We start from the raw sequence: 24,432 nt of genomic DNA on the forward strand, positions 1-24,432 counted from the left end.
ATAAAGAGAAAAACAGAAATGAAAGCTCCACGGCATTACTCCAATAATAATTAGATTCATGTACATAGAACTTTCTGTCATTCATTTATTCATCCATTTACTCATTTATCTCACATGTATTTACCGAGCATTTATTATGTGCCGGGCACTGTTTCCCTGCCCTCAGCTGGCGTTTATTTGAGAGCTGACAAAGTGCTATAGCAGGGATGTCAGTGCCTCTCCCATATTCCCTGGGCCTTAACCAATTCTGGTTGCTCAGGTGGATTTCTGAGTGTCTTACCTGCATCTCTGTGCCTGACAGCCGTTTCCAGAACCTTGGAAAGCCGCTCAGCTGGAACACCGGTGCATGCCCGAAGTGCTGGGGAGTGGTCCTCAACCAGCTCTTGGGAGTCGGTCTTTAAATGCCCCAGCTTCCACTCTTTTGGGGTGAGCTCATTCTGGGATGTGCGTTTCATCCCATTTCCTGGAGCTTCCCCTGGCGATAAGCTTTAGGCAGCTACTGTAGCAGTTTCTTATTAACACACCCATGACTTGTCTCTGTTTCCTCGTCTCCCTACTGGTGTTTCCTGTACCTCTCGGATGAGCTACTTACACTCAGATTTTTGCCTCAGGTTCTGCTTTTGGGGGAAACCAACTAAAAGAGTCACTTTTCACATACATGATCATATTTGGTCCTTGAAAAGACCCTGTGAAGTTATGAACTTGACATAATGGTACCCACACAGCCTTTTGAAAAGAAAAAAATACGGAACAACCCCCCAGTCCCCCAACATCGCCTGCTGATGACCTTTGCCCAGGCAACCATGTTTTATACCAGGTAGTTACAGTCCTAGCTGACAGGACCAACAGATGCTGATGGAACTAACAGCCCATCCCTAGACTGGCGCCTTGGCAAACAGAGGCCAGCTAAGCCTTGAGACCCTCAGTCTGGGGCAACTAAGAGAGAATCAGGCAGATTGAGCTATTGGAGCTGAAACAAAAGACGTCACGACCTAGCACGGTACTCCAAGAGAAGGTGGGATTGTGTGAAAGCAGGATTTACGAGGTAGAGAAGATATATAGAGGGAGAGGACGCCAGTGAGTCGTGTGAGAAGCCCACGGTGTGCAGAAAGAAGTGGAAATGTGAAGAGAAGTGGAGTTAAAGTCATTGCTGAAGGTGGGAGTCAGGACCTGCCACGTCCTCCACGGAGGTCCTTAAGGACAGTTGGAGCCATCCAGCTCCCACACAGTCTGGTCAAAGCAGGACTCCTGTGCCCATTATTCCTGCTCTGAATTTGAAAAAGTTCTACTTCATAAAAGACAGTTGCCATGTTTTACTTTTAATTGAGGGTGTGAAACTTGGTGTGATCTTGCTTTTAAGAGTAGAATTGGAATTGGAATTGGAATTCCAAAGAGTTCCATTAGAGCCGAAAGGGAAACCGAAGGCTCATGTAATTCTGGGAAGACAAGCAATTTCTTCTGAAGGGTAGATTCTTCTCAGTGGATGATGGGTGATGGCAACTTGGTTGAGCAGGGTCCTGAGGATGCCCATGGGCACAGTGGGAAGGAATACAGAGATCGACGAACGATGTCCGCCGTGAGTTCAGAGAAAGAAAGGCAGTTCCATATTTTCCACCATGGATCTAATCTGGAAACAGACTTACTGAATTTAGATGACTTGTCAAAAAAGTCACACAAGGCTGGTTACTGTAATTTCCGGGGCTAGGTCTTACATCTTCTGACTTTCCACCCAGCTTTTCTTATGTCTTTCTGATTCAGTTAAATTTAGTTCTTTGAAGCTCTTTTGGGAAAGTAATAATTTCTTCTTATAAGAAAAGCTGCTTCTTGTTATATGAAAAACTGTGTGCACAGGCCTTCTAAAGTTTACTTGGGGGGCACCTGGGTGGCACAGCGGTTAAGCGTCTGCCTTCGGCGCAGGGCGTGATCCCGGCGTTATGGGATCGAGCCCCACATCAGGCTCCTCCACTGTGAGCCTGCTTCTTCCTCTCCCACTCCCCCTGCTTCTGTTCCCTCTCTCGCTGGCTGTCTCTATCCTGTCGAATAAATAAATAAAATCTTTAAAAAAAAATAAATAAAGTTTACTTGGATTCACATTACGCCTTCGCAGGTGAATTCTAGGGGAGTAGAGTTGCCAGAATTAGCAAATGACAATACAAGTCTTCCAGTGAAATACTTGGGGCATCTTTATACTCAATAATGATTTGTTGTCCTACCTGAAATTCAAATTTGATTGGGCATCCTGAATTTAATCAGAATTTTATGCCTAGGGGGAATCAAGTGGGTATGGACTGTGTGTGTGTGTGTGCATGTGTCTCGGGATATCGATGAATATGTATTCTGGAACCTGACAATCTCACCTACCAACCATATAGTTATTTTTTGCCAACAGTCTGACCAACTGGACCGCCTCAGGCAGCTGTAGTTTAATTTCAGTTGTGAGTATAGTCAGACCTGGGTGTTTTCTGTAGAAAATCCTTGCAACTCCCTTCATTATTTCAGAGTAATTTCAATAGCAACAGTGATACACTGCCGTGCCAAGAATGTTATCTGAAGCTGTGGTAGGGAAAGATTACAGAGACTTCGCCTTTTCCTGCTGCTGATTTCAGCCAAGGCAGCATCTCACGAGTAATCTGGTAAAAGATAATGTATGAGTATCTATGCAACCCCTTAGAGTTTATGATTTTTCTCCTTCCAGTGCTTTCAGATCCTTTCTTAGAATTCTGACTAGACTGGGACTGTTCTATTTCAGTAAGTTCTGCCACCATCATGATGGCACTGGAGCGAAGCCATGGCCATGGTCTTCTTCATATTCCCGCTCATAAATGCCTTTGCCATCCGACAGACGCATCGGTTCGGAATGACTTCATACTGTGGCTAATCCATTGGGTTTATAGTTCCGGACTAATAAAAACTCAATAAAATGATGTCAATTCAAGACTCATTTCCTTCCCTGTTCAAGTTAGGGTGGGATAATTTTAAAAATGTATAAACTAAGATTATTCTGGTTTATTCTTGCTTTAAAGAATTCTCTGGAATAGACATCCAGGTATGCCACCAGAAAATTTAAAGGATGATGTCATCTCACATGTATCCTACAATTTTAGTTTTTTTTTTTTTCTCTCTCTCTCCTTAGACTTTGCTCAGCAATCCTTTGGGAGCATAATAGTGTACAACTACCCTGACAATCCAAGAGCTTATATAAAAACATTTTATGTAAAATAAGTAAAATACGTTTATTACAAAAAGGAAAATAAAAATCAAAAGGAAGGAAATTAAAAAATCCCCATTAATCACTTATTTTCATTCAACTTTTTCTTTTTCGGGGGAGGGCACTTCCTTACTTTATTTTCCTTTTTAAAAAGATTTATTGAGGTATAGTTGATAAAAATATCGCACACGTTTAATATGTATAACTTGATGTTTGGACAGAGGTTACACCTGATTTACTATCACCACAATCACAATATCCACCACCTCCAAAATTTTCCTTGTGTTCTTTTGTGGTTTTCTTGGTTTTTTTGTTTTGTTTTGTTTTTGTTGCAGTTGTTGTTTGGGATGAGATCGATCTTTAAAATACATTGAAGTGTACAATACCCCATGGTTACCTATAGATACTATGGTGTACAGTATCATCTCCATTTCATTGGTGAAGAGCTGATGCGTAGAGAGGTGAAATAACTTGCCCATTGCTGAACCCAGCACTTTATTAGCAGGACAAGGAGTCACATCTCACTGCTACCATTTGTAAACCATTCTGGAAGTGTGTCCTACTGAGTTCAAACCCTTGTTTTATTCTTGATTGCTTTATTTTTTTATTGCTATTTTTTTATTATGTTAGTCACCATACAGTACACCCCTAGTTTTTGATGTAAAGTTCCATGATTCATTACTTGCATATAACACCCAGTGCTCCATGCCATACGTGCCCTCCTTACTACCCATCACCAGCTTATCCCACTCCCCCACCCCCTTCCCTCTGAAGCCCTCAGTTTGTTTCCCAGAGTCCATAGTCTCTCATGGTTCACTCTCCCTTCTGTTTACCGCCCCCCTTTCTTCTTCCCTTTCTTCTCCTACTGGTCTTCCTACTTCTTATGTTCCATAAATGAGTGAAACCATACGATAATTGTCTTTCTCTGCTTGACTTATTTCGCTTAGCATTATCTCCTCCAGTCCCGTCCATGTTGCAGCAAATGTTGAGAAATCGTTCTTTTTGATGGCTGAGTAATATTCCATTGTCTATATGGACCACATCTTCTTAATCCAGTCATCTGTTGCAGGGCATCTCGACTCCTTCCACGATTTAGCTATTGTGGACAATGCTGCTCTGAACATTGGGGTGCATATGGCCCTTCTCTTCACTATGTCTGTATCTTTGGGGTAAATACCCAGTAGTGCAATGGCTGGATCATAGGGTAGCTCAATTTTTAACTTTTTAAGGGACCTCCACACTGTTTTCCAGAGTGGCTGTACCAACTTGCCTTCCCACCAACAGTGTAGGAGGGATCCCCTTTCTCCACATCCTCTCCAACATTTGTTGTTTCCTGTATTCTTGATTGCTTTAATTTGAGGGGTGTAAATTGTATGTTTCTCTAACACATATAAAAATCATTCAACTTTTTCTATGCACATACACACACACACTCTAAAAGTGGGATAATTACCAAAATACTTCTCAGTAATCCGCTTCATTCTGCTTGTATTTCATGAAGATTTTATGATGCCAATGCATTTCCATCCTCATCACTTTTTATGACACTCCTGTTGGATGAATGTATCACAACTCATTTAACCAATATTCTATTATCACTTAGGCTATTTCCCAGTTTTCCGTATTATAAACTTCCCTGCAAGGCTCCCTCTGGAATGAAACCTTTGCACACCTTAGTAATTATTTTCTTGGCATACATTCCCAGAAATTGGAGACTTTGTGATTTTTGTATCTTAGACAAAACACAAAAGAAATATTTTGGCCATAGCAAGAGGGAACTGGGATGAGGGCATAGTTTCTCGCTGCTTTTCGAGTGCCTTTGAGGACAGGGTACTCTTCAATTAGGGGATGCCTCGAAAAGGAAAAAATGTCTTCCTTGGAATGGTGACCAGTCAGGTGGTTTATGTGTGCCAAAAGAAAAGATCACCTGGAAAATGGCTGTTGGCAAACAGGTAGATTGTGAGGACCGAGCAGACTCTGTCACCATGACCAGATTGTACAGAAATGGTTCTCAGCTGGGGACCGTTTTGCCCCTTAGGGGACATCTGGTAGTGTCTGTAGATAGTGCTGATTGCCATGACCAGAGGGGGCGCTATTGCACCTACTGGGTAGAGGCCAAGGATACTGCTAGGTCCTACTACGCACAGGACCACCCCTGGAACAAAGAAGGATCTGGTTCAAGGTGTCAGTATTGCTGAGGCTGAGAAGCTCTATGGAGAACAAAAAGAAAAGCAATGTCCGTGTATCTCTGGAAACCCCGGCACAGCATTTAAACCCTCCTCATAGAACGTTTTATGTGTGTGCGTGCTTTAAATTTTTTTCTCCAAAGGACTCTTCAGTTACCCAGCATATTTGGCATATCTTAGACTTAAGTACCAACCGCAAGGAGGGACACAGGAGGCCTGTGCACCCTAGAGTCTTGTTTGCTCCTGGCTTCTGTGAGGATTAATCTGGACAAGAATGTGTGTGTGTGTGTGTGTGTGTGTGTGTGTGTGTGTGTGTCCTAACTATAAGGACTGTCTCGTGAGGAAAATGGAGAGGAATTCGGGCTGCCTAATTTTTCTCAGCATGATGACAAAACATGGTGATGTAAAAGATGGCCTGAATTCTCCTTGGCAGAACTAAACCACAACCATAGACTCGGCACCTGTCCCAGGGCTCATCTTTGTTTCTTGTGCAGAGAAAGGGAGGTTCGTGCAGCTTTGTCTCCCTAGAGTTTGCAGAGCTGCCTGGTCAAGCCTCACTGCATATTTTGATCATGTAGGAGACAGTCCTGATTGAGATGGGTTTAGCTGAAATAGGAGGAAAAGGATATTTATAAGCATCAAAGGAAGAGGATGGAAGGATGGGCCACTTTTCTCACAGTGCAATAATTTATCTGTGAAACACATGTAAAAATTGAGGCTAAAAAGAACTTGGCGCTGATCAGTTCATCACGTTTTTTGTTGAGCACATATTAAGACCAGCATTGTGTACAGCTCTTGAGTATAAAAATGAACAGAATAGATAGCCATATGTAGAAATATATGGGCAGAGCAGGGGCACCTGGGTGGCTCAGTCAGTGAAGCGTCTGGCTTGATTTCGGCTCAGGTCATGATCTCAGGGTTGTGGGATCGTGCCCCACGTCGGGTTCTGCATTCAGCGTGGAGTCTGCTTGAGATTCTCTCCCTCCCCCTCTGCCCCTCCCCTCGCTAGCACTGGCTCTCTGTCCCTCTCAAATAAATAAATAAATAGATAAATACAATCTTGAAAAAAAAGAGAAATATATGGGCAGTGCAGTGATGCGTGACTGTGGAATGGACGGGTGATCGGAGAAGGACCTTGCATGATGATTAAGAGCAGACTCTGGTGCTCAACTGCCTGGGTCTTTGTGACCCTATTTCAGTAACATGTTTCTTAACTTTTTTGTCTCTCAGTGCCTTCGTCTGTAAATAGAGAGAATAATTGCTGTGAGCACTGAGTGAGCTAATGCACATAAAGCATTCAAAATAGTGCCAAGCGTTTGCTACAGCTGTTGTGACTCTGCACTAATTCCCAGATCATAAGGAAGATGTGTGAGGTCACCTGATTCCTCTTGGGCACAGGGGAAGAGGACTATTAGAGAAAAGGAAGTAACGTCCTAGCTGAGTCTTAAAGGTGAGCTAGGCAGGCAGACAAGACAGCAATGGCATGATGAGCAAACGAAATGGCGTGTGCAAAGGCCCTGAGGCTCACAGGAACAAGGCATCCTAGAGCTGTGGGTATCTTGCATTTGCTTGGATTATAGGTTCGTGGGCTGACTTTCGGCAATGGGACTATAAAAGTAAGCAGAGGCTGGATCCCAAAGGGCCTAATGTGCTTTGCTAAAGGGAGTTTATATCAATATTCAGTAGGATGTCTTCTGCAAGTGGTTGAAAACCCACCTGAAAAGGGCTTGGTAAAAATGGCATGGAACGGCTACCATAACTGAAAAGTCCAAGGGAAGCCGGGCTACAGGCATGTCTAATGTTTGAATGGTGACTCTCTTCAGCTCTGACTCTATTCCTGTGTGTGGCCCCATTTCAAATGGTATTATGCTCTGTGATGGTAAGATAGCTCGTAGAGGCTCACAGGCTCAAGTTCGATGGGAAAGAATGAGATTCTCTCCCAGGGAACTCCCAGTAAATCTCAGTCTCTGATTGAGTCACCTGAACCGATTATTTTGGTGAGTAGAATGCTATGCTCTGATTGTTCAGGCCAGTGATTTATATAGTATAGGATCACTTCCATTTAGAAGTTCAAAGACTTAGCATGTGAAGGAGGGTGGTCCTTCAGAAGGAAATTAGGCATGAATACCAGAAAAAGGATATGGAATGAATACCAGATAGCAAAGCCCCCAAAATTTCCAGTCCCCTTTCATACTGCAGGGATTGGAGGGCCACTGCTGGCCTTTAAGCTGTGGATTGACTAGGTCCTATCTGTATTTGTGGAGAATGGATTGGAAGGTTGCAGCTGGAGGCAGAGGGACAGTTAGAAAGTTTTTACTCGTCTAGGGAAGTAACAATGAGTATATGAACGAAACCTTGGCATTGGAGATGGAAAGATGTGAGGACTCAGAACTCTACATGTAAGAGCCGGAACCATTAAGAATTTTATACTGAACCCCCCCCCCCCAATGTCCCTTAGGTTGGCTTTGGCGACAGGGTGGGTATGGGTGTTTGCTGGAAGTGGAGGCTACAGAAAGCGCAAGAGAGGAAGGTATCAAACAACACGTTAGCCAATTTCCAAAATATTTTTATGTCCATGATCTTTTTTCACAGAGTGGCAGAGAAGAAGTATTTTCAAGGGTTTATAGGACATTTTTTTTTTTTATCACCGCAAACAACATCATTCACAGTGATGCGTGACCCGGGAATGCCGTTCCGCATGCACCGGTGCAAGGAAACACACGTCCCAAAGGTGTGCTACACAGGCACACGCATGTTTTGTGCTGGTCTCACTTTTTAAAAATTTGTTTTGCTCTTTTATTCTCACCTGATTCTGACTAATGCATTCTTTCTGGGCTTTATCTATCTTTGCAAGTGACTCTAAATCCTTTCTGGAACAAGATGTTATATAGTTAATAAATCTCTCTTAATACATATTCATTACAAGTCAGCCCTTACAAAGAATGATTGGAATGAGACTTAGAATTTTTTAAAATCAAAATCAGTCATCTATTTTTTTATGCAAATACCCATAAATGTGGATAAATGGTATCTGTCATTCTTTTTTTAAGGAATAAAAGACACCTATGTTTGCTTAAGGAGTTTGTCCTTTTAATACCAAAATAGTCTTTCCTTTCCCACTTTAGCTGTCTGGTCCCCATCGCCAGCCAGCCCACCAGATATTTCAAAATAAAATTAGTCTTTGGGCCTAGACCCAGCTGAAGAAGCACGAGTTTTAAAAAGCTACTTAAAATAGGCTTTGTAATGAAAGAAACATTTAAAAGATAAGTAAACAATGTCCACAAAATGTTGCATGAATGGATCACGATCAGAAAATATTTAAATTACACAATAATCTCGTGGGTCATGACTGTCTGCAATAACTCCTCCATTTCCAGTTTCGCCAGCAAATCCCATGGTCTTCAAAGGGCCCATATTTTCATGTTCCCCAGATGAGCTTCTGCTGTTGACTGTTTTTTTACACTCTGTAGCCTGGCCTTCCAGGTCCAGCTGTTATGTATAAGCAGGTGACTATCTCAAACCACTTTGTTTTCTCTTCTTTTCCACTTTCATTGCTCTTGGCCTTCCAGACCTGTGTCCTGACTCTGAAGGAGAGCCACCAATGGGCAAAGCATGGCAGGCAGAAGAAGATGATGGGAGGTAGGTCTGCCGATGGGAGAAGCGAGCATTGCCCTTACACACAGATGCTCGATCACGGCCAGTGTCACCTCTGATCATGGCAGCACCCAGCTCGGGAACACACAGGTGCTCCATGGTTCCTCATAAATGAAGTCCACATTTGTCAGGCTGGCATTCGAGGCTCTTCTGGGTCTCTGTTCTTACTTTCATGCTTTGTCCCCATTATTACCTCTGTCCCCACTTTGGCCACTCTACGTCCCACCTACCCCGGAAGGTGCAGAGAACAGAGGAGATTTCCTAAACCCTCCTCTCTCACCCCTCAATTTGAGCGTAAACCTGTTCCTCTCAGCATTTCTTCCAGAGCATTTGTCTCAGTGTCCAGTGCAGCACTTAGCATATTTTAGCCTGCTCATTTCCAGAATTCTTGGTATTTTGTGTATGTGTATGCATGTTATTTCCTTTCTCGTGTCCTTAGAAATTGGGTGGCAGGGGCTGTGCCCCTGCATAAAAAATGTTTATTAAATGAATGAGCCAAGAGAGAACACATGGAAGGAGGACTAGAAGCCACCACAAGCAAGAGAGTAAGGGAATCCTATGACTGTCAGCTATGGGGATGGCAGATGGGAGAGAACCCTGACTGAGATGGAACGGTCTGGAACTGTGTTGCAGTGAGGAACAAGACGCCCACCCTGAGAGACGGTGGGACTGTGGGAGCCGTGAGACTTGGAAGGGACGGTTATTTGCTCAGACGTCTGGTCTCTCTCCTTCCTCCTCCTGTTCACCCCCACCAGTTCACTATAAATAAGTGGACATATGCTTCCCTTTACTTAAATCCAATACCTTGGAAATCCGTGAGAAATAATGCCTCCTGACAATGTAAAGTAGTGGCCTCATTTGTGCACAAGCTAAGAGGAATAATAATTGCCTTGGGTAACTGTCCAGCTAAAGGATTTAGGAGAATGTCCTCCTGGCTGATCTCAGTGACTTGTTTCTCTTCATTTCCATTACGCCTCCTGGACCCCCTCTATCTCTGAGTTTTTTTTTTTTACCTCTTCCCGATGGCAAATACCAGTGGTGTTTTGAGGATGAGATTGGGGGTGAGTGCAGCTGCTGAATTCATGTTTTTCTTTGTATCCCTCCCACACACAACTTAGAATGCTTAGCGTTTTTCCATGTGTGAAAGCTTCTCTGACCCCCTTCTCCAGGATAGAGCAGCTCCCACGTGCGTCCACTTTGAGTCAGTCCGTCAGGTGCTCATCTCACTGAATTGTGACAGTATGCTCGTCACACACCAGCCTGTATGAAGGTAGAGATTTTGTTTTAACTCACTATTAAATCTGACCCACCACCACAGTGTCTGGGTCACACAGGCCTCCTAAAGGGTTGTTGAGTGAATACGTACACGGTTGTGAAGGAACGAATAATAAAACAAAGGAAGTTATCCCTTCACTTTAGCTTGCCTGAAATTACTCAGTATCTCTTACCTTTAGTTTTTGACTTTTGAGAATTGTTAAAGACTTTGTCTAGGGTGTTAGGATTCTCTTAAATAGCAAGGAAAAATGTACTTTTATGACGATTTAATGAGACAATATCATTGCCAGCTGATTTTATCACTCAGGGAGTTTAATAGAAAATCTGTTAACATTGTCTTTAATTTGTTTAAATATTTATGAACATGGCTTTTGAGAGCATTCTTATCTGGGGTTATTGTTTTATAGAATTCATTTTGGTGTGGTTTCAACCATTTGGTGGTTCATCTTGTTTTAATAGATGCTGCTAGAATTCTCTGTAAGTGCTTTGGAATCTGAGTGGGAGTCTTTTTGGATCTCATTTCTGCTTGCTCCACCTTCCAGGGCCCCAGATTAAATCAAAGCGTCTGCCACAAGAATCTTGGAACATTCAGGACATGAGTCCTGATCACAGCTCATCATCTTCTGATATGGAATCTAGATAATCTGTGTCAACATATAGGAGAAATCCAGAGAACAAGCTGTCTGCCCAACCTGGGTCTGAGAAGAGGCCGTTCTGGTCAGTGAAGAAGATCTCCAGCCAGACTTCATCTTCTGGCTGCAGGTAGATGACCGTGGACCCCGAAGCCACGTCATGGTTCCCTGTGTTGGCGTCGAAGGTCTTTATCCGGTACTGCCCATTGTGGACCAGCCCGATTGCCAGATGCTTATTCGCCAATGTGATATCATAAGAAAAGTAATAGATCCCCGGGAAGGCACAGATGAACTTCCCTGTCGCGGGGTTGTAATGCTCTCCCTCATTGAAGAGGACCTTGTTAAATATAATAGGTAGCCTTTCTTCTGGGTAGCTGGTCGTGATGCCAACAGAAAAGGCAGATTTGAGCACAATGCTTCCACATCTACAAACTCCAGGCAGCCCTGGGTCCCCTTGCTCTCCTCTGTCCCCCTTTGCTCCAGGAGGCCCAACTGGACCTACTTCTCCTTTTTCTCCCTCTGGTCCAATGGGTCCTTTCTTCCCAGTCTCTCCTTGGTCCCCTTTCTCTCCAGCAAGGCCCAGTGGTCCAGTCTTACCTCTCAAACCTTTAAAAAGAGTTTACAGTTTAATTAATGGTTCCTCAAAATATACAGTCACAAACAGCACGCCCACACAGTGCCAGCACACCCTAAATGTGTGTCTCCAATCAACTTTCAACAGTACACCACTAAATACTAATGCATCTTAAAAAAAAATCACTGATGCATTACAATGGAAACAGAACATTTTCATCAGAATTTCAGGTTAGTTTTCCTTAGTACATGAGAAATCATTTAAATGCTATTTTGATGATGGATCATCTGCAACAAAATCAGTCACATACAGTATTTGTCACTATAGGAGAAATTCAATGAGCATAATGATATTATTCCCCAGAGTGGGGTCATGGGGGCAGGCAGGACCAGATGAATCCTTAGATGCTGTTTTGTCTTATGCCCCATTCTACTCCTATCAGTATCAATAATACAAGAATTAATGAAAATCAGATTAGCTCATATTTATTCAACATTTACTATGTATCAGGGACAACACTTTACTCACAGGCATTGTCTTCTTTAGGTCTTGCAAAAACTTTATGGATTAGGTAATTATTATTGCTTCCATGGCAGATGGGGAGACTGAGCCACAGAGAAGTTAGTTTGCTCAAGGGAACAGCTAGTAAGTGATAGAGTTGTGACCTGAACTCATGCCTGACTGACTCTGGAACCTGAGCACCCCCTGGGGCAGGGGCTAGAGTGTACATCGTAAAGTGCTCCTGGCACATAGTGAGGGCTCAATATGCTGCAATAACCAAGCAGCAGTGACGGCCACCACTGTGCAGTAGTTCTTTTTTGGAGGAGAAAACTGAGTCCCGGAGAGGTGAAGAAACTCGCTTCTGTAGCAAGGCTAGGACTGGAATCCAAGTCCTTGGGTAATGATGCTTCCCCTTTGTCAAAGTGCCTCTTACCTTTGGGGCTGGAATCAAGAATCCTAAATTCTGTTTGGTTCTGCAGCTAAATGGTTGTATCATTTTAGGCAAGTCCCTTAATTTCTCTGGGTCTCCTTATATATAGAAAAGACATAATATCTGTGAAAGGATTTCAACAAATTCAAAATCACCACAGTGAAATATTTTCTGTTTGTCCAAATCTTTATAACTACAGATCAACCATAGGCTAAATGCAGAGAAATTGTGATCGTTGGTTGAAAAGGATAAGCAAAATCTATTTAATTTTTTAAACCATATATATATATATATATATATATATATATATATATATATATATATATTGAGGTGGTTCTATATGTATAAACCATATATATATATGTGTATATATATATATATATATATATATATATATATATATATATATATATATAATAACAAAGCATGAAAATGTCATTTGATTTTTATGGTCAAATCCATTCCATAAATAATGTTTGTATAATGATATACCCTCAAAAAGTATCCAAATTATTGGTAATTTATGATATACTTTTGTAGTCAGGGAAAAATATTATTGATATACTGTGTAGTTTCACTCTTAACTATGTATTTGTCCTCAGGAACTTTTACTAAGCTAGGCCTTCTTATCTTGATAGTGCTCTGGTATCATTTATTTGAATATTACATGTATATCAGTGTATAAACTTAGTTATTTTTCAGTTATTTGGCAAATGTAGGAATGAAATGTTCTGGATAATATAAATTTGAGGAGACTTAATGCTTTACCCTTAAAATGTATGATATTTTGTTTTAATAATTTTGGAAAGAGGTTATTAAACTATTTATGATGCACAGAAGATTCTAAGAATGAACGAAACCCTTTTTTTTGGTGACCGGGATCAGTATTATTACTGATCACAGAACTGCCTTCAAGCTCTAAGTGGCTTTTGTTGTGAAGTTGAAAGTCCACTGGTCCCAGCCAGAATATACCCTGGTATCTATTTCTTGAAATAAGGCCATAATAGTATGATCTTTTGTTTCTTTTTGATAGAAATAAAATATGAATACTATTTTACTGTTAAATTTATTTGTGAATCAAGGACCACAACTTCTAAATTGTTATTTTCATTTTCAATAGGAGCTTAACTTTTGCTGTCTCCATGACTGGCCTTTGACATAATAATAAAAAAAATCTGACATCAGCAACAATTTCAACTATTAAATTTCATTATGTACTCCAATCCTCCTGCCTCTATGACTTTGGGTAAGTCACTTCTTGTCTGTGTTTCAAATGCTGCATTTGTCATATGAAGAATTGGATTTAAGTCCAATCTCAGTGTTTGGATTTTCTATGGTTATTGAATCAGATAATCAGGGATTAGCTATAATAACTTGAAGTAATTCTTCCTGTTTGCATGAAGGGTTTGCACCGGTACTAAGGGCCAATTAATGAATAATGGAAAGAAGGGATACATCACTCTCCCTCTTCCTATTCAGTTAGACATATGCTTGGGTAGAGAGGAGAATTATGGAGTAGTGGTTAGTCTACGCTTAGGTACTGACACTTGGAGAGAAAGAATTTCTTCTTAGTTCTCTAGGAAATGGGCTTACAAAGATTTCTTCTTCAGTGTTATTTTTCTCCCATCCATCCATCCATCCATCCATCCATCCATCCATCCATCCATGGATTTATGTGTGCATGTGTATGTGTACATACATCTAAACCATGTAATATTGATCGACCATCTACTACATGCTAGGCACTGTGCTAGGGGCTGGGTGGGACCTTGACATGAACGACACCTGTTCCACCCTCAAGTTAGCTGTTACTATGTATTATACTGTGATCTGCAAATATGGGTCATAGCTAAGTTCAGGAATATCTAAAGCCATATAATAAGCTAGAATGATCTGTTTCATGAGGTGGTTCTAGTGTTATTTGAAGATATATATAGGGATGTGCATTCAGATTAAATTAAATGGTGATATTATGCTATGAGAGTCATTGCTATAGACCAGTGAGGGAGGCAGATATTTTTAACAGAACATTTCTCATTTGGTATAATAAGTTCTGTACTTACAATTTAAAGTAGAGAAGTCGGACAAAACTGTGCTTGATTCTGCTTGCACTGGCTTAGATGCATGTGGTGGTGATGTTTACCAAGGTACATGAATGAGAAGATGTATGTGGTGTCATATGAGGGGACAGAAGAATCAAAGGCTACCAGCCGCGTTGTCTCCAGTTTCAGCTGCATTAAAAGCTTGTCCTCAAAGCTCCAGAGCTCTGTTACTGTTGTTTGTAAATGGGGTGTGTGTAACATTATTATTGTTGATTGTAATAATTTCTAACAGGATTATGGTAGACATTAAGTACTAAATGTAAAATTCCTGACACGGTAAGTTCTTAATAAATGGCTATGATGATGATGAGTATTGTAATTATATATTTTTATATTGGCCTCCCACACCCCCATGTTTGTCTATCAAGGCAAGGACAATGTCTTATTCGTGTTTGTGTTCTCATTGTCTAGAACAGTAATAGGGGACAATTTTACCAGGGACAAATCTACACTGCCCACCAAGGGATGTTTGGCGATGTCTGGGGACATTTTTGTTGTCATGGATGGTAGGGATGCCACTGCTATCTAGCGGGATGCTGCTAAGTGTCCTACAATGCACAGGACGGCCGTCCCACAGTAACTAATTATTTGGCCCCAAATGTCATTAGGGTGAAGGCTGAGAAACACTGGTCTCGAATAATACAAGGTAGCAATATGTACATAAGAAGCTTGTTGAAGAATAATGCATGGGTGGATAGATGAATATGGGGGTGTAGCTGGCCTTGTATGGTTAAAATTGTAGCAATTATGAACGTTCAGTTTAATATGAATGCATATCCACATACCTATTTTTAAATGACACTAGAACTATCTCATGAAGCCCATCACTCATTTCTGGTTTATTATATGACTTTGGATATCCAGGAACTTAGCCATGACTCACGTTTGCAGAGCGCTGTGTGATGTGTCATGACAGCTAACGTTTCCCGAGTGCCTACCACGCGGCAGCTTTTCTACCAAGTGTTTTATGTGTATTGTTGTGCTTAATCATCACATCATCCTTACTACCCCCAATTTACAATGAGGGAACTGAGGCTCAAAGCAGCTATTTGCCCAACGATACTAAGTTAGTCATTGAAGGAGACAGGATTTGAGCCTAAATCTGACTTAATGGAGCATTACTCCATTGCCTGCTTGTGTAAGCACTACAGTATTGCTTCCGGACACAGTGAACTAAAAGGGCTGGTCCTGTGTAGCTCTGATCCTGGTGTTCCTACAGGATTTCAGGGCTATTCACGCTCATGACACAGCAGTAAGTTGTATTCATGGGTGTTACCACAGATAAGATGTTGAGCCTTTACCTAAAGGCTTTTTTATCTAATATTGAACAATATTCATACACATTTGGTAGCTACTGATTTTCCAAGTATTTTCTGCATGACAAATTCAGAAATGAATTATTATCTGGTAACTTGCATGTGTATTGTGCTACTGTTTCACGTAACATCGGTATATCAGGTGCAACGACTAGATAGAGACCTGTTTCTTGGAACAGATTAACTTTTCTCTTCCTATCTTTTGTCCCAGTCTTTACACTCAGAAACTTGTTTTCAAAGATTGATGCCAAATCACTTCCTTTTTTAGAGTTAACACAGCTTCCGCAGAATTTCAATTCGGTTTACTCTGAAGGATTGCAGAGTCTGGCAATCTTCCTGGGCCAACTTATTTGTGGGGAAAAAAGTAAAAATTACTGAAGTAGTAGAGGGCAATTGTGTTCTCGTAAAGAGCTATAAGAATCTTTTTTTTTTTTTTAAAGCTGTTATGGGATGGGTAGGAAAGAGATGAGCCAGGAAAGGTGGGCTATACAGTACCATTGTCATTTCATTTCTGAAAAGTAAAATCTAGAAGTCCTTTATGGAACTTTGCTCTGGATATTAGCACAGAGCAGGATGGCACCTGTGATTTTGGTTCCTGATTCCTGCCTCTGCTTCGTCTGCCCATTTCCTTTCCTTGCCCATCTGTCTACTATCCACCCAGGCCCTTGCACACCCAGACATTGCCTGCTAGCTGTGATCGCCCTGTGGTCGCGGGCATCAGTGTTTGAATCACGCTCTGCCGGTCACTAGCAGTGAACTTCCATCTTCAGTAATTAATTTAACCATGCTATTGCTCTGTGTTCTCATCTGTAAAATGGGATAACTGAAAGAGTTGTCATTACAAGAAAATAAGGTGGCAGGTAAAGAGTTTCAAGCAGTATCTAAAGCGTAGTAAGTGCTCAATATTAATTATGATTAAGGAAGGCGAAGTAGAGAAGGGATTTCAGGAGCAATTCTCGTTAGAAAAGGCAACAAAGAAAGGAAGCAGTTTAAGGTGGGGGTGAACCAGTCGTGTTTATTTATTTATTTATTTTTAAAGATTTTTAAATTTGTTTGAGAGAGAGAGAGACAGAGAGAGCATTAGCTGGGGGAGGGGCAGAGAGAGAGAGGGAGAGAGAATCCCAAGCAGACTCCCCGAAGAGCGCGAACGGGAGGAGTTTAGGAAACTTCATCGTTCATTACCTGCAGCCCCCTTTTCACCTTTCTCTCCTTTCCTGCCGTCTCTACCATCTCGTCCTGGAAGGCCGATCCGACCATGGGGCCCCGGGGAACCGTTTGCTCCAGGGGGTCCTGGAGGTCCGGGCAAGCCAGGGATGGTACAGATATACCTTGGGGAGTAGCTCTCTCCTTTGAACTGATTACTCCGAGGCTGTCCACTGGCACAAATGGCAAAACTTGTAACATAGAGCAAGATAAACATCTTTGGCTCTGGAAAAGAAACACAGGGACATCAATGCACCCTCTCAGGTGGGAGTTTTGGCATAAATGAACATGCAATGGACATTTGTAACCACACACTCCAGTGCTTACCTCTCTATGCACGTATAAAACCCCAGTTTACGCTCATCAGTCCCTTGGAAACTATTCACGCTTTACTTATAGAGAGTTCTCAGTGTGCCACAGAAGGGTTGGTGGGTATGCAGGACTGATTTAAACAATTTCAAAATAAAGCCACTTGCTGCATTTTTCCCCGTAGGGTCAATGTTGGATTTTGAAAAACAATGCTTTCGTTTTGCAAAAATAACGCATTAGTTTTAGAAAATTAGAAATTCACATGAATAAGGTAAACATCAATATTATTCTCACCACTAGAGATAATTATAATAATTTACATTTGATACACACATCCTTCTGGTCTTTCTATGCTGTGCAGAAAGTGATACTCTGCCACTCTTGTATTTTTTCGACTTTTTTCACTTAACAGTATATCCTGAGCATATCTTCCCATGTCAAAAATTATTCGTAACATCAAAAATGCTGCATTTTTCTCCACTATCCTTTGTGTACACGATTCTCCATTGTAGATATTTCCTTCCAGTTTTCTGCCAATATAAACACTATGCTAGACATCAGTATATCTAGTCTTTGCATGCATCCACGATCGTTTCCTTAGAAATTATGAGCTTTTTAAAGCAGGAGAAAAGAAGTGGCATTCTCAGGAAAACCATGTTTTTCACTTGATAACCATGTGTAAAACCAATTAGTGTTAATTGGAGTACTGTGCATGTCCTGCAGGGGGGTCTCAAACTTTAATTTAAAATCTGCTGGATACAATACCCCGATGAACCATTAAGCCGTTAGCACCAAGGCTCAATTAAAGAGCTGAGTGAAGTTAAACCATGCATGGTACCACATGCTTCTAGGGAAGCAGACAACAGGTCTCTTCGGCTATAATTTAATAGGACTTGGTTCTTGCCTCCACAAACAGGATCCTCAGAATGACAGATCCTGAGCATGACATTGAGCGTATAAGCTGAGGGGTGGGCGGGAGAGGCTGGGACACCTGATTTTCTAGGCTAAATGGTCCTTAGGATTAACAGCTTCTTGGATGGGACAATGTAGACACATGGTTTTAGGGTGGTGTAAATTAATAGTTTTCGGATAGTTGGACCCGTGCTTTAATAAGAAATCTCAACAACACTTGACGTATATGCTGGCATATACTCGCCCAAAGGAAATAATCATAAAATGTGAAAAAAACAATCGGATGGAGTTTCCTTGCTTTTTGACAGCCACATCAGAAAATTAACCAGGCACACTGTACCAGTTTTATGATACCCATGGGGAAATTGCAACATCTTGGAATTAGACCTAGGAATTTGCCAGAGCATAGGAATGACAAACAGAAAAACACAGTGTGCACATGTGGTTCAAAATATATCTGATTCCTAGAAATCTTATTAGTGAAAAACTGAGGCAACTTACCCAAATATAGGCTCTGTATCCTTGACCAAATCTCCGTGTTACCACTGTCTCTCCCTGCATGTTCCCCCACCCCCAAATCCAGGAGAATATTTTTGCTATGTACTGTCTGCTATAATATAGCACAAACTCAAAATTACTGATCCCATTGCTTAACTGGGATTAAAGGCACTTTCTGAGAAGTCCAGAGGCTCTCATAAAGAGACCAGCCCTTTCAAGGGTGTTCCGGATGAAAGAAAATGAAAGAACGTTAAATCCTTACCCCTGCCACAGTTAAAGCAAACTACAGTGATTAAATTGCTAGCTTTTTCTTGTAAAAAACTGACTAGAGGAGGTTTTGAGAAGGAATTTGAAAGAGAAGAGCATGCTCATAGGAGATGCTCATAAAAAGGTGTTTAAAAAGACATGGACTGGGAGGCTGTCGCTGGGGCCAGGATCTGGTTCTGCAAGGGACCTGAAATTACATGGAGAGAAGGCACTTTGGGCCATGGCATCTCAGACACTGGTGGAGATGCTGAAAACACAAACACACCAATAGCTGGGGATAAGTTACAAAGAAGCTCGTGGTAAGGGTCCAGGTTATGATGGGTAGAAGAAGCAGAAATTTTAAAGATGTGCTTGGAGGGATATTAATATTTCCAATAGCCAGGCAAAAAGGTGCTCAAAGAAGGTAAAAATGAACACAACTGAAACAGACGCATTCATTGACAAATGCATTAGAATATTGTCTGTGCTGTAGTCTACATGCTGGAAGCAACCCCAGTCAGATTTTTTTTTTTTTTAGATGGGGAGGGGGCAAGGGGAGGGGCAGAGAGAGAGGGAGAGCTAATCTTCAGCAGGCTCCACGCTCAGGGCCAGGCTCCATCTCACAACCCTGAGATCATGACACAAGCTGAAATCAAGAGTCGGGCGCTTAACTAACTGAGCCACCCAGGAGCCCCCCTGCCCCCCCAAGTTAGAATTTTTGAAAGGTACTCAAAATCATTATCCATTAACAATCCTCATTGGAACTGAGGAACCACATGACCTGGTGGCTGATGCAGGACGACAGCATGGTGGTAAGTGGCTACTTGAGTCTTGGGACTCAATTTACTAGGATAACAAAGGGGTGTGGGGTGTAATGGAAAACTACAGTGGCGTCACACTGCAATGACTCTTCCTATTACTTAAAAGTCAAAAGCGTCGTGGTCCATGGTCTTCAAGGCCCTACTTGATTGGGCACTTACCCTCCTTACTTCTCTGACTTCATCTTCCTCTACTCTCCTTCCTGCTCTCCAGCTTCAGTCACTCCGAATTCCTTGGTGCTTCTCAATGACACCGGGAATGGTCTGCCTTAGGGCTTTCATACTGTCTCTTCCTTCTGTCTAGAACTCTCTGCCCCAAGACACCTACATGTCTCACTCTCTCATCTCCCTCTGTGGGTCTGCTCAAATACCACCCTCTCCCTGATGCCAATTCTTTTTTTTTTTAATAAAGATTTTATTTATTTATTTGACAGAGATAGAGACAGCCAGCGAGAGAGGGAACACAAGCAGGGGGAGTGGGAGAGGAAGAAGCAGGCTCATAACAGAGGAGCCTGATGTGGGGCTCGATCCCATAATGCTGGGATCACGCCCTGGGCCGAAGGCAGACGCTTAACTGCTGTGCCACCCAGGCACCCCCTTGATGCCAATTCTTACACTGTATTTAACATCGCAATTTCCTTTTATACCTCCTGACCCCCCATTCTGCTCTATTGTTTTCTCTTCTTTGTACTCACCACCTCTAACTCACTAATTATTGTTACCTTTATTACGCGTTAAAAATATAGTGTATCTCCATCTGATAGAATGTAATCTCCATGAGGATCAGGGACTTTGTCTTAGTCATTGACTCCTACAACCATCTAGAAGAGTGTATGGCACACAAAACTCAGGTTGTGGGCAAGGAAAAGGAGATTTTTTGGGGGGGGGTAGGTCTGAGTTTTGTGAAAAACAAAATCAAGAACCAGAGAGAATGGACTCTGAGAATATTACAAGAGAAAGAGAGAGACTTAAAAAAAGAAAGATACAAGGGAAAGNGAAAAGAGAGACTTGAAGAAATATTCTGGAGATTTGTGGGTCCCTTTCACCATGTTTGAAAAATACAGACAAAAGACTTGAGTTATTTTAATTTTACATAGTCTAGAGTATTTAGAAATATTTTAAATATTTACTTTTTTTGGTATAGATAGAACATGCACATTTATAAAATTTAAAAAAGTGTATGCAATGAAAAGTAAATCTCTTCTCCCTCCTCCCAGTCTTTCAGACATGCAGTTTCCCTCTCCAGAAGCAATCATTGTTGCTAGTTCATTTGTGTCCTTCTTCCCCATGTTGGCACACTATATGCAACTTTCTGTACCTAGCTTTTTCAGGTAACTAAGAGATTTTGTCTTATCAGTGTGTATATATATATATATATATATACACTCTTTGTACATAGCTTATGACATGGCAGCAAATAGCTTTTCCCAGTTTGCCTTTTCATTTTGTTCAATGCACTTAAAAATATTTTTATCATAAAAACATTCTTGGGGCACCCGGGTGGCTCAGTTGGTTAAGCATCTGCTTTTGGCTCATGTCATGATTCCAGGGTCCTGGGACTGAGCTCCACGTCGGGTGGGGGATGGGGGTCCCTGCTCAGTGGGGAGTCTGCTTCTCCCACTCCCTCTTCTTCTGCCCCTCCCTCTCAGCTCAGGCTCTCTCTTTCTCTCCTGCTCTCTCTTGCACGCTCTTTCTCTCTCAAATAAATAAAATCTTAAAACCCCCCAACATTCTTGAAGTTCTATTATTTTTAAAAGGCCTTCGTCACTTCAAGATAATAAAAAGATTTCTCCCATGTTCAATTCTTTTGTTGTTTCATTTGTTCACACTTAATATTTGACCCATTAGAGTGTTTCTTTCTTTTTTTTCAGTTGAAGATTTATTTATTTATTTGAGAGAGAGAGGGAAAGAAAGAGAGAGAGAGAATGTGGGGAAGGGGCAGAGGGAGAGGGCGAGAGAATCTTAAGCAGACTCTGAAATGAGCACAGAGCCTGATGTAGAGCTCAATCTCACCACCCTGAGATCATGACCTGAGCTGAAACCAAGGGTTGGACACTTAACTGACTCCGCCACCCAGGTGCCCCTAGAATGTTTCTGGTAACAAGTGTGAGACAGGGATCCAATGGTATATTTTCAACACTTTATATTGAATAATCCATCCTTCACGCACTTTCCCACTGGTTTGCAGTGAATTTGGTTATTTTGGCTGGGACTGAACTATGTAGGTCATGGCTTTATAAACATTACAATATTTTTTACAGCTTTATTGAGATTTAATTTACACACCATAAATTTGGGTAATTTGAAGTCTACAACTCAATGTACACTATAATCCAATTTTAGATCATCTTCAAAACTACAAAAAGAAACTTCATACACATTTGCAGTCACTCCTCATACAAAATATTTTGAACGATTGCATTGAATATGCAAATTTATGTAGAATATGTGCTAAAATGTATTTTTTCCAACATCACGCTCCTTTGGAGTGAGAAAATCAAAGCTCTGGAAATATTGTTAATCTTGAACAGATCTGTCCTGGGATGTTAATGTATCCTATTTTTCTGCAGGGATTACAAAATGACAGGTTTTTAGTTTTTTAAACTTCTTTTTACTTTCTGGTAATTTAGATTTCACAGCCTTTATGTTAATATGTATTTTGAATCCGTAAAGCATGAATGTAGTATGTAGTGTTTTGTAAGATTTTTAGTGATAGAACTCTTTGTTCTTGCTAAACGAGGCATGAAAAATACTTGGAGAAATACTGAATAAATAATTGCAAAAATTGAACTTTTAGACAATGCGCCCACAGATTGAGATTCCTTCTTTTTTAAAAAATAAAATAAACCCATGTATATACAGTCAACTAATATTTGACAAGGAAGCCAAGAATACTTCCTTCATGGGGAAAGAATAGTCCCTACAATAAAATGGTGCTGAGACAATGATATTTATGTGCAAAAGAATGAAATTGGATCCCTAACTTACACCCCTCAAAAAATCAACACGGAATGGATTAAAGACTTAAATATAAGACCTGAAACCATAAGACCTCTAGAAGAAAACAGGGAAAAAGATCCTTGACATTGGTCTTGGCAACAGTATCTTTGGATATGACATCAAAACACAAGCAACAAAAGCAAAAACAAACAAGTGGGACTACATCCAACTAAAAAGCTTCTGCATAGGAAAAGGAACATTCAACCAAAAGAAAAAGCGACCTACAGAATGAGAGAAAAAAATTGCAAACCATGAATCAAGTAGGAGGTTAATATCCAAAATAAAAAAGGAACCCATAAAACTCAACAGGAAAAACCAAATAATCGGATTAAAAATGGACAAAGGATTTGAATAGACATTTTCCGAAAGAAAACATACAAATGGCCAACAGGAACATGAAAAGATGCTCAACATCATTAGTCATCAGGGGCATGCAAATCAAAAGCACAATGAGATATCACCTTACATCTGTCAGAATGGCTATCATCAAAACGAGAAGGCATAACAAGTTTTGCTGAGGATATGGGGAAAGGGAACCCTTGTACACTGCTGGTGAGAATGTAAACTGGTACAGCCACCATGGAAAACAATATGGAGATTTTTCAAAAAATTAAAAATAAAACTACCACGTGATCCAGCAACCCCACTTCTGCATATATACATCCAAAGGAAATGAAAACAGGATATCAAAGAGCTGTCTGTACTCCCACATTCATTGCAGCATTATTCACAATAGCCACGACATGGAAGCAAACTAAATGTCCATTGACAAATGAATGATAAGGAAAATGTGGTACAATGGAATATTATTCAAGCCATAAAATGAAGGAAATCCTGCCGTTTGTGACATCATGGATGAAACTTAAAAGCATTATACGATGTGAAATAAGTCAGAGAAAGACAAATTCTGTATGATCTAACTTATATGTGGAATCTAAAACACTGAACTTGTAGAACAGAGAGTAGAATGCTAGTTGCCAGGGGCTGGAGTGTGGGGAAAACAGGGAGATGTTGGTGAAATAATACAAACTTCCACTTATCAGCTGAATAAGTTATGGGAATCTAATGTGCTGCGCGGTGTCTATAATTAAGAATATTGTCTTCTTGTATACGTGAAACAGACTAGATCTTACTGCACGTGATTATGACACACAAAAAATGTTCTCACTGCACATAAAAAATGATAATCATGCGAGGTGATGGATGGTGTTAACTAATCTTTTTGTAATAATCATTTCACAATACATACAGGTATCAAACCTTCACATTGTAGACCTTCAACTTACACAACGTTATATGTCACTTCTATCTCAATAAAGCTGGAAAAAATGGTGTTGGTAGAATGTAATATGGTGCACTGCTGTGCAAAATGGTAAATTAATTCCTCAAAAAATGTAATCTAGAATTACCTTATGATCCAGCAATTGCACCTCAGGGTATGTATCTAAAAGAAGTGCAAACAGGGACTCAGATATTTGTACATCCATGCTCCTAGCAGCAATCTTCACAAGAGCCATCAACAGATGAATGGAGAAACACGATATGGTATATACATACGATGGAATATT

General features: G+C 41.0%; 1 protein-coding gene and 1 long non-coding RNA gene across 8 annotated transcripts in view; one reads left to right on the forward strand and one right to left on the reverse strand.

The window, feature by feature from the left end:
• Positions 1-7,944: 7,944 nt before the first annotated feature.
• C1QTNF7 (C1q and TNF related 7) overlaps positions 7,945-24,432 on the reverse strand; it is a 106,793-nt gene continuing 90,305 nt past the window's right edge. For 6 of the 7 annotated variants that reach the window (XM_008685783.2, XM_008685780.1, XM_008685782.2 and 3 more), the window contains 2 exons: positions 17,061-17,306; positions 7,945-11,561 (listed from right to left, as the gene is read on the reverse strand). In XM_008685783.2, the coding sequence (XP_008684005.1) occupies positions 10,930-11,561; positions 17,061-17,298 (870 nt within the window). In that variant the 5' untranslated portion in view covers positions 17,299-17,306 and the 3' untranslated portion in view covers positions 7,945-10,929. Of the gene's footprint in view, positions 11,562-17,060; positions 17,307-24,273; positions 24,309-24,432 lie in introns of all 7 variants that reach the window. The other variant, XM_040625246.1, reaches the window with a different exon arrangement.
• Positions 13,467-24,432, forward strand: part of LOC103658312 — a 40,414-nt gene continuing 29,448 nt past the window's right edge. The window contains exon 1 of the long non-coding RNA XR_567121.2: positions 13,467-13,706. This is a non-coding gene — a long non-coding RNA (uncharacterized LOC103658312). The remainder of the gene's footprint in view (positions 13,707-24,432) is intronic.

This window comes from Ursus maritimus, unplaced genomic scaffold (genome assembly GCF_017311325.1).
Source record: "Ursus maritimus isolate PB19 unplaced genomic scaffold, ASM1731132v1 scaffold_8, whole genome shotgun sequence".
Classification (NCBI taxonomy): domain Eukaryota; kingdom Metazoa; phylum Chordata; class Mammalia; order Carnivora; family Ursidae; genus Ursus; species Ursus maritimus.